This window comes from Trachymyrmex septentrionalis, unplaced genomic scaffold, assembly GCF_001594115.1.
Source record: "Trachymyrmex septentrionalis isolate Tsep2-gDNA-1 unplaced genomic scaffold, Tsep1.0 scaffold17, whole genome shotgun sequence".
NCBI lineage: Eukaryota > Metazoa > Arthropoda > Insecta > Hymenoptera > Formicidae > Trachymyrmex > Trachymyrmex septentrionalis.
In genome coordinates, this window is record NW_017304864.1 from 859,492 (window position 1) to 874,771 (window position 15,280).

General features: G+C 36.6%; 1 protein-coding gene across 2 annotated transcripts in view; it reads right to left on the reverse strand.

The window, feature by feature from the left end:
• LOC108746404 (neuronal acetylcholine receptor subunit alpha-7) overlaps nucleotides 1-15,280 on the reverse strand; it is a 255,845-nt gene that overhangs the window by 46,947 nt on the left and 193,618 nt on the right. For both annotated transcript variants that reach the window (XM_018483143.1, XM_018483144.1), the window contains one exon: nucleotides 8,853-8,939. In XM_018483143.1, the coding sequence (XP_018338645.1) occupies nucleotides 8,853-8,939 (87 nt within the window). The remainder of the gene's footprint in view (nucleotides 1-8,852; nucleotides 8,940-15,280) is intronic.

Here is a 15,280-nt window from a genome sequence, read left to right on the forward strand (position 1 = left end):
TAACTTGTTGATCTGGATTTTCTACATCGTGTACGAGAGAGAGATGTTAATCGTTCATGCGATTGCATGTCATTTAAATACGATAGGGAATAAATACTTTCGGAGCATTTTGCGTGCATTCGACGTACGCATAGGGGATGTGCGTGTGTCGGATGCATTGCGGCCACACGCGAGATGAGGCATTCTCAGGTATTCTACATACATTTGTCCTTTTGGTTTGTGACTGTTCGCGCATGCCATTGGACGCGCACGTGTTCGTGCCATGTCGTCGGCGGTTTATTGGAAAATCAATTGCACGTAAGGTGAATTATTCGACTCGTTCGGAGAGACATACGGGGTGCGCCGCTCGAGGGGAAAGTGACTAGACAAGAGTGCTCGCCGTCTTGCGACGAGCCGATATTGAAACCGGGACGACCTGGTTGCATGTACATCGCAAAGACTGATGCATCGCGACATCGCGGAAAAGAGGCTGCTTGTATATCCCAACAATAAACCGTGAACATTGCTTGCATTTATTATCTCCAGAAAGCGTGACAAAATCTATTTCGTATACCAGATGAGTTTGCTGTCTTTCATGTAATGCTAACTTTAAAACTGTTCAAAGCACGCTATGCCTTCTAAAAAGAATTTCATTTAACCCTCTAGGCGCCATCTTGTCATTAAAAAAACAATTTTCTTACTAATTTTGATAAAAAACAAAAAAAAAGAAGAAGAAAAATGTCGTGTAAATGAAGAATCTATAAATATCTATTAACCTTTCTAAGCACAGTTAAAAGTACTATATTTCACTGCTCGATATTACGTTTCCAAATTGAATTCTTAAGTGTAATTGATTTACGAGATTCCGAATTTACCCTGAATTTATTCCAAATTTAATTCTAACGTGAACATTGCAAATATGCAATTTTTGCCCGTGAGAGAGATAAGAGTTAAACAGTTTCTGTTTGAAGAATTTTTCTTTTTTTTTTTCCCCCGAGTAAGAGCTTACACGATCCATTGGGACGAGAGATGAATAAACGGATCGATTTTCCTCGCTGTTTCACGTAAAAAAAATTGCGTTGAAGCGCGTTTTGCAGTATCGCAAGAACTTTTTAATCAGAGACGTTCTTTCACATATGATGAAGTAATAGCAACGCAGCGCTATTCTTATCCCCGAGTTTTATTGTCCCTTATTGATATTAAATTGTTTCGGATGTTAGAAACAATGAGGAACGTTTTCGAGTCGAGGAGGCAACTGCTCGCGACCGTCAAGGATAATCGTAAAACAAGTCGAGCGTGTTCCGACGAAAACAGATATCGTCTCGTTCTTCTCTTTCCGGAAAAGAGAGACGCGGAACGCGGCACACACGCGGTCTTCCGGTTGCAAACATTCCGTATTCGTCGGTTCCATTTCTCGGAGGAGAGAGCGAGAAAGCCAGGCCAATTCAAGCCGGAGAGTTTCGCACGTGCTCGGTGCCAAGTTAAGCGCGATTCTGTTTACGATGATAACAACTCAAACGCTCGGAAGATTCGATTTAAAGCGTCTAAATCATGGATGGATCTATCAGTCCGTAATAAGAATGAGTAGATGAGGATAAATTGGAATTTACGATTGAAATTCATTTGTCATTCCTACCTATTTCAACTTTTACTCATATATATAGCAATATAATAAATCTTGCGGTCTACGTATGGGTATGGTACTCAGATTTTATCGTAAATCTAGAGCAGATCGCTAGACATAATAAATCTTTTATCTATCTATGTGTCATGTAATAACGGCGGATGAGAGTGGAGGACGAATTGGATTTTAGATTGAACACTCGCTCGTTGATTCACTCCTACACCACCTTGCTTCGGTGGTAACTTTCTCGATCGTCAGGAAGCGCAGTTACTTTAGCTCCAATCACTGTATTCCCTCTGAGCTACGAGTTTTTAGCTTTCATCCAATCTATTCTTCAATCTTGAATTATTCAATCAAATCGAAGTTTTAGTTTAATATGTTAAGTCATTTTTAAATATTATATTGAATGCATATATCGTCTCATCTTTGAATATTCTCAAACTTCATTATTGTTCATCGATTCAAAGACACCAACAAAATTTTGATCTAAATGATTTTGCCATTATCGCGTCATAATATGATTAATCGAATGCTGTGATATGAAAATTTAAGAGTTTTTGAAGTTCTTATATGTATGGTACGCGGTAAAAAATAATAAAATATATAATAAAAATATAACGAAATATATACGTAATGAAAGAATCAATTAAAAGTGCGCAGTCCATCCTATAAGGAGATATTTCATTGGCACTTAACACGTCGAAACTTTCCGGCATAAAGATAGGATCGTTTCGATGCGATCGGTGAGGCGGAAGATCGCGAAAATCGGAGTTATATTCTCGTCCTGGAGGAAATATAGGTGCGCGTATTTTTCCGCTCGGAGAACTCGAAGCGAAGTAAAGAAATAAAGCTGTGCATCGTTTACGCACACACATACACACACTCGGCCATCCACATTCGTGCTGCCTCGTTCGCACAAATTTCGCGTTTGCGAAGAGTTTAGCTCGGACTTCGAAGTCGTTCATTTCAGTTCGCGAGGGCGATTTCACGAGCTTCGTCCTGTTGCTGCAACGTGCTAATTTCCAACGTGAATCTCGCAATGATGTATGCATATATAATTTGCATTGCGAGAGTTGCTCATTACAATACATGGTGGAAGAGAAAACTCGTTTTACTCTTTCGGCCCGCCTTTATCGCCTTGTTTTTATGTAACTCTCAGTGCTGGTACATCGAGCACTCATTAGAAAAATGCGATGGTACATGAATATTAGACGTCTCTACTTTCTCAATTGCGTTTTATTCCGTTTCGAAACAAATTCCGAGGCTTTCCGCTTAATTACACTTCATTAAATTCTATCCTCCCCCGCGTATCGCCAAGTTTCTCGACTGAAACGCCGAGGACATTTTGTTAAATGTAACGGTTGCGTCGGAGGGAAAATCTCGGCGCTCGATATCGCGTGTTAAAGGTGACTGCGCATTCGCAACTGGCGCTAAGTTGAGATTCGTGTTTGCGACGACAAAAGGTAAGCGGTATCCGAAATGACGGTGCTGGTGTGGGGATGACGGGAATTTCGCATTTTCGCGAGTGTATATAAATGGAGATGCGCGGGATAGCGTTGTGTGCCGACGGCATGAGGAATCGTCGCGTCTCGCGGCTTGGGAAGCGTGGGAAAGGCCGCTGGTAAGCGCGAGGAACTCAGGGTGCATCTTGCCGCTTAGATTAGACATGGTAAAACGGGCGAAGCAATGTCGGCGCGTGGCAGCGCCCATCCGTGCGGGGGAAATGAGAAAATATGAACCGCGTCGCGTCGTACCGCGCGCGAAGCGAAACGGGACGAGACGAGGCGAGCGTACGCCGGAACGTTTTCCGGAGCTTCCCTTTTTTTTTTTTTCCCTTTTCAAATCTTTCCTTTTGAGAGGAGAACAGAGGGTCGAGCTTTGCTGCTGCGCGTGAAATGCGCGTTCAATTTGTAAGAGAAATGGTAGTTTCTCGCACTGCCGCCACTCAGTCGGAAATACGGAAACGTCATTATCACTCATTGTTTGATTAAACTTTTGGCGTGATTGCGTTATTTATTGACGAAAATGAATTTTAAGGAAAACTGTAAAATTTGTATAAGACATGGGATAATTAACGTTACTTATAACATGTAATTTAATTACATTGATATGAATTTTTGTTTATTTATAATTCGCTTATTTATATATTTTGTGAATGATATTAAAGGAAATATCCCAATAATTGAATGTGCCCAGCGATTGAAAAAATTAACAATATATTTGTAATTATTAAGATATTTGACAATAATAGAAAAGTAGCAAACTAAAAAGAAATTCAATATTTCATATCAAAATAAATAAGACAAATTTTATTGCAAATTATTGTAACAAAATTATTTATTTCAAGTGTCACAGGGACAATTATATTTTCATTCGTTTTTTTTTCATCTTGTCTTGAGTAAGACAGCGTTTACACTTTCGGATTTTTTAATATTGTACCGTATTTATCTAAACATGTAGTATTTTTTTTTGATTGTACAAAAATTGAAAATTAAATTAAACAATTTCAGTTTATAGTTACTGAAACAATCGGTACGATATAATGTATCTATATATGAAATTCCATTTAAGTATTTCTTTTTTTAGATTTATATGTTAGTATTTTTTGACCGACGAAAAGTTTCATGGATTAATTTCTTTTGTAATACCACTCTCTCTCTAATTATTATAATAATAAAAACCACTAATCAGTAATAATAAAAAACTGATCATTTTCCTTCTTATTAATTCAATCATTAAGATATTTACCCTATAATTTTTACAAGGACAGAAATTATACGTGAACATGAACAAATATACATGTATAATAAAATGAATAAGAAGTATCGTAGAGTAGGGACTCAATACTTGAACCCAGCTGATTGTATTTTTTTTTGTAATTTGCATTTTGCCCGCATTTAGTTTTTATCCATGTCGATGCAAGTCCTCGAATTCTACGTGAGTCGCCTATACATTTGATCATGGCGCTTTACGATGTCCTCGAGGGATAAGTATAGTAATCGAGTGACCGTGCGATAAAAGGATAACGTGCTTTATACGTTTCGAACGTGCTTCGCATCGAATTTGCTAATTAATAAGCACTATGCGAACTTGCAGAAAACTTCGTCATCGTGTCAGTTGGTGCACGCGCGTTTTAGCTACACGTCAAGTTTCTTTGTTTTAAGAAGTACATTCTGCCGTATAATAGCAGAAGGAATATCTAAACTTCTGCGAAAAAAAATGTCCCTCGAAATATGAATTTTCTGGCATGCATCTTGCCGAGCTCCGAATACATTCCCATGAAATGCAATTTAACAAAGGAAAAAATTAAATAATTGCTTTACAAGTGAACTGTAAATCCTTTGATCAATTTTGCGTTGATTGTCCTTAATAAGAATTTATTTTGACGCTGCTCTCCTTTCTCTTTTGTTAGAACTACATCGAAACGAAATTAAAACCATAAAAATTTAAAATTAAAATAGAGAACATTCTCGTTCTCTATTTACCTTATCAACTTTTTTTAATTTGCCACTTTGATATTTTTTGTAAAAGGAAAAACTGTACGAGATCTGAAAAATATGTAAGGTTAAAATATTACATATTTTTCGACGAACAATAACACTGTGCGATGTGCAATGGAAATTTAGAAAATAGCTTGAGGATCATACGAAGTATACATTGTGTAAAGCACGAGCGATGAGCTACAAAAAGATGTCCGAGCTGCAACGCTGTCTCGCGCGCTGTTACACGAGGGCGCATCGGATTTCTTGCCTGGCGACGAGTTCGACGTAACGACGTGGATGCAAAAGCGCGTCACGGAAATCGATGGACGCCAGTCCGACAGCGTCGTTTTTCTCGACCGTGGACGGCCGACAGATATTAATTCCCAGCTGCTGTCTTCTCTCGGCCAATCCTAGTTCCCTCCTTTCTAGAAAGTACAGGACTTGTTTCGACCTATTCTGAATTGCTGTTAATTAATTTTGCGAGGGGCACGGAAGACGTGACTCTCCTTCACGAGAGTGTCAGCATTGCCGAAGAGATATGCGGCCAATTCTTTTGACAGCTCTCGTATTATTCTGTCGACGCAGTTGGCATGCCGCGCGAGGGTAAAGGCGCATTGCCGATTATAAAGTCGCAACATTGACAACGAATCCGTAATAGCAGGGCGATTGACGCGTTTTAATTTACTTCGATCAGCGCGGCTCGATAAAACCGTCAAGGCGTCACCCACGCAAAATGGATGGCGGGCGCAAATACCGAAAAAAGAGAATGGACCGCGGGGACAGGAGAGAACTAACGAATTGACAGCTACGATCAGCTCTCGCGGTGGACGATGACATACGACTCTCAAATGAGCTTTCCGTGACTTGCACGTGAGATTCCATTTATGAAGATCTACACAAAGAGCAAAATATTTCTGAGTAAATTAAAAAAAGCAGCCTGAAAGGAGCAAATATTAGTTGTAACTCTTTTAATGTTAGTTAATTTACTTCACTAACGTAAACTGTAACGCGTTTCCGATGATTTGTTTGATACAAATTAAAATCAAAATTATTCTACATAATAAAATTAAAACAGCAATAAATTAATAATTATAATAAGGGATTATGTGAAATTTTAACAAACTTATAATGTACAAAATATTTCTAGATTCAAAATTATATTGAAGATTCATTAATTGAAAGCAAAATAGATATGGTATGATAAGACTCGAAAATACGTCACGAATAATTAAGGATGTTTTGTACACACATTAGCTAAAAGTATCGGTCAAAAAATCAGTCAAAACAAATCAACTAACAAATTTTGGTGCTATGTATGCTCTGCAATCGATTGCAAAAAAATAAAACAAAAAATTCGGTTTACCATAGTTTATGTAGCGCCATATTTTGTTACAGTTTTAGATATTGTAAATAAACTTAAAGTAAATGAATCTAAATAAATTTTTGCAACAAATATTTATTAATTTTATTAATATACATAAAAAAAATTTGATTCAACTCGCAATGCTATTTTCTTAACAAATTTGCAAATAAGTATTACAAACGCGATTTTATGTAAAAATCAAGGCAAACACAAAAATTAAATAACTTTTAAACTAATAAGAAAATTGTACTCAAATTTGATTTAATCACTTAGATAATAAATGGAACAATCTATAAATTTTTATGTTTTTTTATGCTTTGGCATTGTAAATCTTCAATCCTCTAAAATTGATAAATATTCTATCGAATCCGTTTAACTATATTCTTTATGTTACATCTGCAATTTGAACTATAATTATTATTAAGATAAACTTAGTTATTAAAATAATTTACTCGTACACATTTTTTCTTATACAAATTATATCATTTCGGTTTTTTGAAATTAATTAGATGATTAATTAAATGAGTCTTACAGATTTCGGTGTTAGCTGCGGAGGATTAAGTATTCGTATCTTTTGATATTTTTCCAGCACAATTTTCACACAATACTTGTAAAACGGGATTGATTATACAATGTAAAAGAGAGCAGCGTCTAGAATATAAAAACACATGTTGATAGAAGTTATCTTGCTTGAAAAAGAAACGGTGAGAAATAAAGGTTCTGCCAGCTACCAAAGACAAAATGCCCATTTATCAAAGTATGCTGAATACGGCGTCGTTCTTTTGCGTTGCTAGGGGGTTTAATTCAAACTTATTCAATTAAAGCCGATCGGAGTTAACACGAGGGAATCTCAGAGTCGCACTGAGAAAGCAATAACTCTATATCTGTCGTCTTTATCTTCTTTTCTTTCATCGACTTTTGTTTTTGGCAACAACTAGAAACGTACTTTGGCTCCTTCCATGCTTCTTGTCTATCCTGACTTCTCTGAAGGCGTCTTTTCGGCGGTCGTCCCTTCTCTCCCTTCTTCCCTCACAATCTTATTATTTCTCGTAAACTTTGTAGATCGACATCTGGATATCTACTGTTACAACCGAACTTTTCCATCTCGTGGAATTTTTATGACTTGTGAAGAGTTATATCTGAAATGGCGATTGTCAAGCGACGAAAGATAACAGATCTCTTGAATTACCTCACGTTTGCAACATTTTTCGGTAATATGAAAATAATAATAATAATGTATGTAAATACAATATTTAAAAAAATAATAAAAATTATATATAATGTAAAAAAATTGTTCCAATTATATCATAATGTCTTATTGATGTCTTTTCAACTCAATTTTACAAACAGCTTTGTAAATTTTGAATCGTTCCCGATGTTTGAAAAAATTAATTTTATATTCAATTTAAAAAAAAAATAGAAACAGAAACGCGCTATCTTTTTTCTTCTATCAAACTCTTCAAATTTCAGCAGTCATATTCTCGCGAGCAACAATATAAAACGATTGCACTTCGAGACGATTACGTATCCGTGTTTCAAAACTAGCATTCGGTTTTCTTGATAAGAATTAATCCAGTTTCGTAAAGATTTTCTCGAAAGCTATATGTTTCTACTTCTTCTCCTATCTTTCCCCGTCAGCGGATTTATGTAAGAAATGAACAAGTGCAGGGCGAATGTTTGTTTACCCCGATACGCTTCTTGTATAAAATAACTTTACAGAATAGAACCAGCAACAACGAGTTTTCTCTTCCACACAATGCCTCTCGAATATTCCATGATTTTCAATTCTTCTTTTAATACGGGAGAGCACTTCCGTTTCAGCTGCAGGGCGCCACACCCGTTTGCGATATCGTCATATGAGATCTTCGGGGGGATTAAAGTGCTTCTTGTAATATCATAGATAATGTGTATGTATAATACACTTGTCAGCCGGAAATTCTCGATCGCTCATGGTGCTACGTGCGAAAAATGGAGAGCGTTTTAAAGAATTGTTATTCGGTGTTCTAATATTTTGATATGAACAAACGGCACGTTAGAATATTGCAATATTTGATACCGTACCAAGACATAACAACGTTATTTTTTACAGGAGAGGAGAAGCGATCGATTTTACACGCATTAAAAATATAGGAGGGGGGGGGGGATGGATTGAAAAATTCGGAGTAATATATTTTGTATTTCTCAATCTTCGTGATTCAATTTTAAGCGGATGGAAATCTTTCATGAAAAATATAAACGCATAAAAGATATCCGTTTCTCTCAAATATTCACGTACGAAGTCTCCCCGAAGATCCGGCTAAACTTTCACGGTTTCTACGTCAGAATTGATTCCATTCGTAGTGAACCGATAATACTCGTTGGTTTAATACTCTGACATTCGCTCTGTGTAGAAACTCAATTGTACCTAACAAGGGTATTGCGTCGGAGACCTGGGGCAAAGTTTCGGCGACGAGGTTCAGGAACACCGTCAGCGATAGCAAGATGGTCACTCCTGAAACAGTCGTAGCCCACCTGTGCTCAATGATCCGTTCTCGTTCATCGCGTCCGTTCGTGGACGGCGTCGTCGACGAAGAGAAATCGACCGAGGCTGAACCGCGTCGGGCCAACAGTTTCCACCGGTGAGAACGAGAATTTATCTCTGCAAACGCGATTCGAGCGCAATGGAAATCGTGCGCGGGCACGGAGGTAAAAAGAGAGAGAAAAAAAAGGAGGATATTTTCGACCTGTAGCAGTCGATTGTAAATCGGGAAAAGTTTCGCAACTACGCCTCGCCTCGGTGGAATTGTCGACGGAAATCTCGCGGGAGCAGTACCTCCTTGCCGTTTTATCGGCGATGTTTTCTCGATAATCTCGGAACAAACCGACCACTCTGCTGTCCCGAAGGGTTCAGCTCCGTCCGAAATTCGTTCCGCCTCGCTTTGCTCGACCTCGAACCCGGGTTGAGATCGAGCTACGGGTATCTCGTTAAAGATAAACAGTCCACGGTGTGTACTTACAAGCTTTACAAGCTTACAATGCAAATTCGCGTATACGCATACGAAAGAACGAATTGCAATGACGTGGCGTTGGCATTTAAATGCTAATTGGTTGTTTCCAGCTCGAGAACACACGATACATTTTCAGTTGTGTCAACTAACTTTAATTAGTTCATATCTTGTAAAATTATAACTTTAGATATATAATAGAGTTAAGAAAATGAATTCATTAAGAAGATGATTTAATTACGCATATATGGTACTGTAATAGTACAACCAGGCAACGTATTAAATAAAATGAATACGCTGTCATTAAAAACAGCTGTATTTATATAAATAAAACCATAAAGAATGTTGTTAAAAAAATTAATTCTCCACAATGTAGTTTCTCGCCGAGTTTTTCTCATTGTCGTTGAAATGGCATAACGGAGTGTTGATCAAATTTTGTAAATAAAATAAATTTTAAATTATCTTTATTTTTTTAAAAGAATGAATAAATAGCTTCAGATTGATAATAAAATTTACCTTAGATTGTTTACCTTTTTACAATCTTGTTTTCACAAAAACACAACAAACATTGTTTTTCTCTTCAGTTGACTTGATGGCATGACAAAATTGCGAGTTACACGAATGAATCACAGGAGAATGATAGCATTCAATCAATTTTTATTTATCGACCAAATCGCGGGACTGGAACAGTGGACACTTCCGTTTTGAGGACGATCCACACGAGTATGACCTGTGGGAGGATGGAATTTCGATTTAGCGAACTCCAACGCGCTTGTATCCTACACGGACTCACGTGCCTCGGACGATTTTACCATATCCAGCTAACATCAGGTTGGAACGTTCACCCTCGGAAAATTGTTCTCCATTGTACGAGAATGCGCGATGTCCGACCTCTTCTCCAACGAGTTGTGACAACGCAACTAGTTCTTTGAGCTTCGACTATCGCACGGTTGTCAAACCAATCCAACTGTGAAACCCGCTACGAAAGTAGTGAGTTCATAGGTTGATTGCTACGATTTTTTTATGGTTTCAACTTGTAACGGGAGATTTCGTAAAAATCAAAGAGCGACGAGAATATTTTGGAAAAAAAATCAAATATGGCAGAAAAAAAGTTATGCTTAAAAGTTACGGAAATTTACATTTTAAAGAGTATATGTTGAAAAAAATATTGAAGATTCTCTTGATGATATAGCCCAAAAACTGAAATATTTCAGATTCGATAGAGATATATTCGTATAATAATTCGGACACGAGAAAAAACAGTTTACATAGAACACAGGCCACTTGGGGAAACGAGAAGGTTATTCATTGGCATTGACGTTAAGTTATAAAACGAAAGGAAAACGCGAGGAAATGTTTATTCGGTAGTACTATGATGGACTGCAGTTCCTTTTAGGATAGCGAGTTAGAATGCATTTTTCTTAAACTCGTAAACATACCAAAACACGTGCGTGGAAATGGAAGGGAAATATTTTTGGTTATATTTTTTCGAGCGATTTCATGGTTGAGAATATTATACATATTTCAAGTGGCGATCGTGTATGTATTAGTACAAGAACTTGTTCATATACGAGAATTATATATCATATTCTTTGTAATACAAGCAGCAGTTTTTGCAAACATACATATTCCATTAAATAAAACTCTAACTTTTCTTAGAAGCAGTTTTATGTATGATATAGTGAGTGAAATTTATATCCAAAGAGAATTTGAAAATTGTCTCGAAAAGAGAAAGGAACTCACCATCGACGAAATAACGTGGAAGAGATCTTTATGAAACGAACAACCTTGAGAAGCTATTGTGAAAAGTTAATTGAAACTGAGACATTAAAATTTCGAAGCGACATTCATACTTTCTTCATTCAAAGATAATTATCGTTACTTACTGTAACATATTACAATAAGTAAATATCACAGTAAGTAAGCATTGAACAGTGTTATATCATCTTCTTTTCCTTTTGATCGCGATATCATCATTAATTTTTTGCATTTCGAAAAGAAAATCGAAAAGAATTTTCGCCAAGGAACAAATCGTTTGACGACGATGTCGCGATGTCGATGTGAAATTATTATAAGTCGGAGCATTATGAATTTACTTCGAGAGGCAATTTTTCAGACCGGGCGAGACTCGAGTATGGCAGAAAAATGAAAACGGAAAAGACTGAAGAAAAACGTGAAGTCGTTTCAGCGCTTCATCTTTGCCGTTCGCCTCACTCTTGGAAAGAGGAATAAATTTGGTACCATTCTTTCTCTTTTTCTTCCTTCTAATAAGATCGTATTTAATCAAATCTCTTTTTTTCGTTTCAACTGTCACGAAACTTTTCATCATAATGTCATTTGGTATTGCCGGGCGGCATTATTATAACTTCGCGGGCTATGAATTTATTATGAGAGAGATAATACTACTATGGTATAGACGTACGAAACTTTTTGACATTGAGAGAGACCGAAGATCGAAAACGAAAGAGAAGGTTGAGAGAAAATAAAGTGTCGCACGGTACCCGACGTGAAATTCGTCGGTGGCCGATTTTCTTCTAGCACTCTTGGAATATGGGTGACTCGATACGACAGAAGCAGGGAGGATTCGAAGTGACGGTTATCGCATAAGTTCTGTCGAAGTTTCTTACTGAGGGAAGAGAAAGAGAGAGCAAAGAAGTAAAAGCAAAAATGAAAAGTAGCCGATCGCGTATTGCCAAGTGAAAAAAGTTTTCCCACGTCCGAGATTCAGAATGCCTGGCGACATGTGGAGTGTAACTCGGATAGTGATGTCTATCGATTACTTTCGTCGAACAATTCTCCAAAGTTACGCGAAGAATAACGTAAGAATAACTTGATTCAATTGTTTCTGTCTGTTATTCTGAAATTCTAAAATTTAATTCAGATTGTATAACTACAGATCACGAGGAAGTTTTAAGAATACACACAATAGATAGTAAAAATTGTATTTATTTCATACAGAGATCAGATAATTTTATTAAATTATCATTAAAGAGACAGCATAAACATAAAAATATCACAAAAATGTACTTTTATTGTATTTTTTATATTAATATCAATTTTATTTTATCACGCAATAAAAGCGACGACATGTATTTCAATCTATCAATATTTAATATATTAATATTATTTTAATATTATTTAATTTATTTTCATATGCATTGTGCAATGAATATCACACGATGATTCCATTCTTTATCCGTTAATCGATGAGACTAATAATGCATGATAAAATTAGTGAGAAAAGAGTTTTAAATTCGAGGGGCAGAATATGTTACGGAATTCGATAAAACATGCCGTATGTAGGCGGCAGGAATGTACAACAACGAATGTTATTGATACTAATTGATCGATTAATTAGTTTGTGCATGAGCAAGAGCGATCATAATTAATGCAATCAGAAATCCACGAGCGTTATAATCTATCGAGTGTCTATTAGCTTTGCGTGCGAATCTATTCAGTATCGCTTCATAGAGATTAGAATAGTACGGTGATTATCGATACGAAAGCGAAATAACGCGTGGACAATTAAAAATCATGCACTGTGATATACATCGCGAGCGGTAATTGCCAAATTGACGTACGAGCGACGCCATTTCCTTTTTGCGCGGAAACACGACGTCATTGTTCTGATTCCAATCTCGATCGAAATCGAGCAACGATAAATCCGCTAAACTAGTCACCAGACATCCCATTTTCCAACTTCCAAGCTCTCTTTTTCAAAGCAAAACTTCGCGCCGATACCTTCTCGTTTTTAATCAGAACGTCTTCTTTTTCCGGCAATATCCAATAAAGATAATTTTGAGTGAAATATCGACAGCAAATCGTATTCGATGCAGTTTGGAAATAAATTAATTTCCTGCATTATCGTTGTATTGAATTTTTCCTCAGAAAATATAAAAAAATTAGCAGCATGACAATATTACAAGAAACATATTCTCTATTAAGCATGTCGCGTGATCCTGTGCTAAACTCTTACCGCGTTTCCTATAACTCTATCGAGCGTATCTAAATCGACTTATCGACACCGTCGTATTAATCAAGGCACTAAACCTTGGCCACGTTATACCCTGCTTCTGCAAGACGTAAAATCGTATACCTCCTCTGATTGGTTTCCCAGCGCCGTTAGACTTCGCCGAAGTGCTCGTAAATGATTAAACTACGAGACTCTACATTATTCCGGCGATTAACGAACCAGCCGCCGCCAATTAGGATCGATCGTTCGATGGTGCATTACGAAATCGCGGGTTCACTAGGTTTAACGCTTTCGTTAAAATGAACGAGGCTAGACGGGGATCTATTATTCCGAAGACGAACGAGACGTGCCGAAATCCAGCGTGATGAAAAACGGTAATCCACGTTGTGCCCAAACGTGAGTTGGAAACTGAACGGAGACTTTGCTGATCCCACCGTGCAATCGCGGGCCTAATCTCCGAGCTCCTTCCTATTAATTCAATTAGGCCGTCGCGACGTTTGTGGGATGGCACGTGGTGCGCTGGTACCGAAGTAGAACCGCAGAAAATAATCCAGAGCCGTTCTCGTAACCGGCTTACCGAATTATATCATGCTACCGAGTCGAGTAATGGAAGATATCGCGTCTTCCTTAAAGTAGCGGGAAAATCTTTCTCTGATAAAGTGCGGATGAGCACGGATAAAGTTTGTACTGATTGAATAACGTGAACGATCTAATCCACGTTATAACTAGGATATCATATTCAAGTTTACGTTAATTAGACTCATTCGTGTTAATTACCCGTTCATTACAGTACTGATAAATTATTTTCAAAAAATAATTCGCTTCTCTAAAACGTCCAGGTTTCGCATGGTGACTAATGAGAGTTTAAGCTCTGAACTTTAAAGCAGCTTAAATATTTTATCTCAAAGCAGAGAATAGGTTTTGTTTTGTTTTAACGCTTAAGTTGGCACATTACAGATAATTTGAATTGTTTTCTGTAAACATGGTCATTGATTCAAAACTAATCCTGGCAGAATCCTATTTGCATCTAATTAGATCCTGTCTGAGATGTTTCCATGGAAACGTCACTGTTCATCCACTTTCAGCCATGGACGCGCACTCATTGACTATATAGAGGTAGATATTGATTGTTACATCAATAGTTTCTATGATCATTCGGGATGTTCAGTGGTTATCCATTGTTGTATCATTAGTCTGCTTGGCTATCTAAGATGTCACGAATATATCCATTATTCGAATATCTCTTTAATCATCATGAGTTCAATTACCTAATACATAACTTTAATTATTCGTTAACCAGAATAATAACTGTTTTTATGAAAAGCTGCTATAAAATTATTAATAGCGTGTCAATTTATCTAGCTAATTTTTCTTACATTGTAAAAAATTAATCAACAATGTGTTATCATCTTGAATATCTAAAATGCCATGAATGCATCCGCATAGAAAAACGATTTTGCTGAAGTATTTAAAATTTCAGCTATATATGTATATATAGATTTGAAAATAATTTTATTTGGACCACCAAAATAATTATGTAGGACGCTCAACTGATTGCTAGACTGTTAAAACTTTTTGCAGCGCTGTCATCATCACTTAACCGTTTTACATAATTATTTTGACGATCCAACAAAACTATTTGCAGATCAGTATCTAGCTAAATCTTTAAATACTTCAGCAAAATCATTTTTTTTGCACAGTATTCAAATATCTTTTTAGTTCTCATCCGTCCAGTTACCAAATATATAATTTTGATCACTTTTAAATTAGAATAATAATCGTCTTTATAAAAGGCTTCTATAAAAGTATTAATAGCACATCAACTTATTTATGTGGTTAAACTTATTTTTCTACATTGTGGAAAATTAATCAATG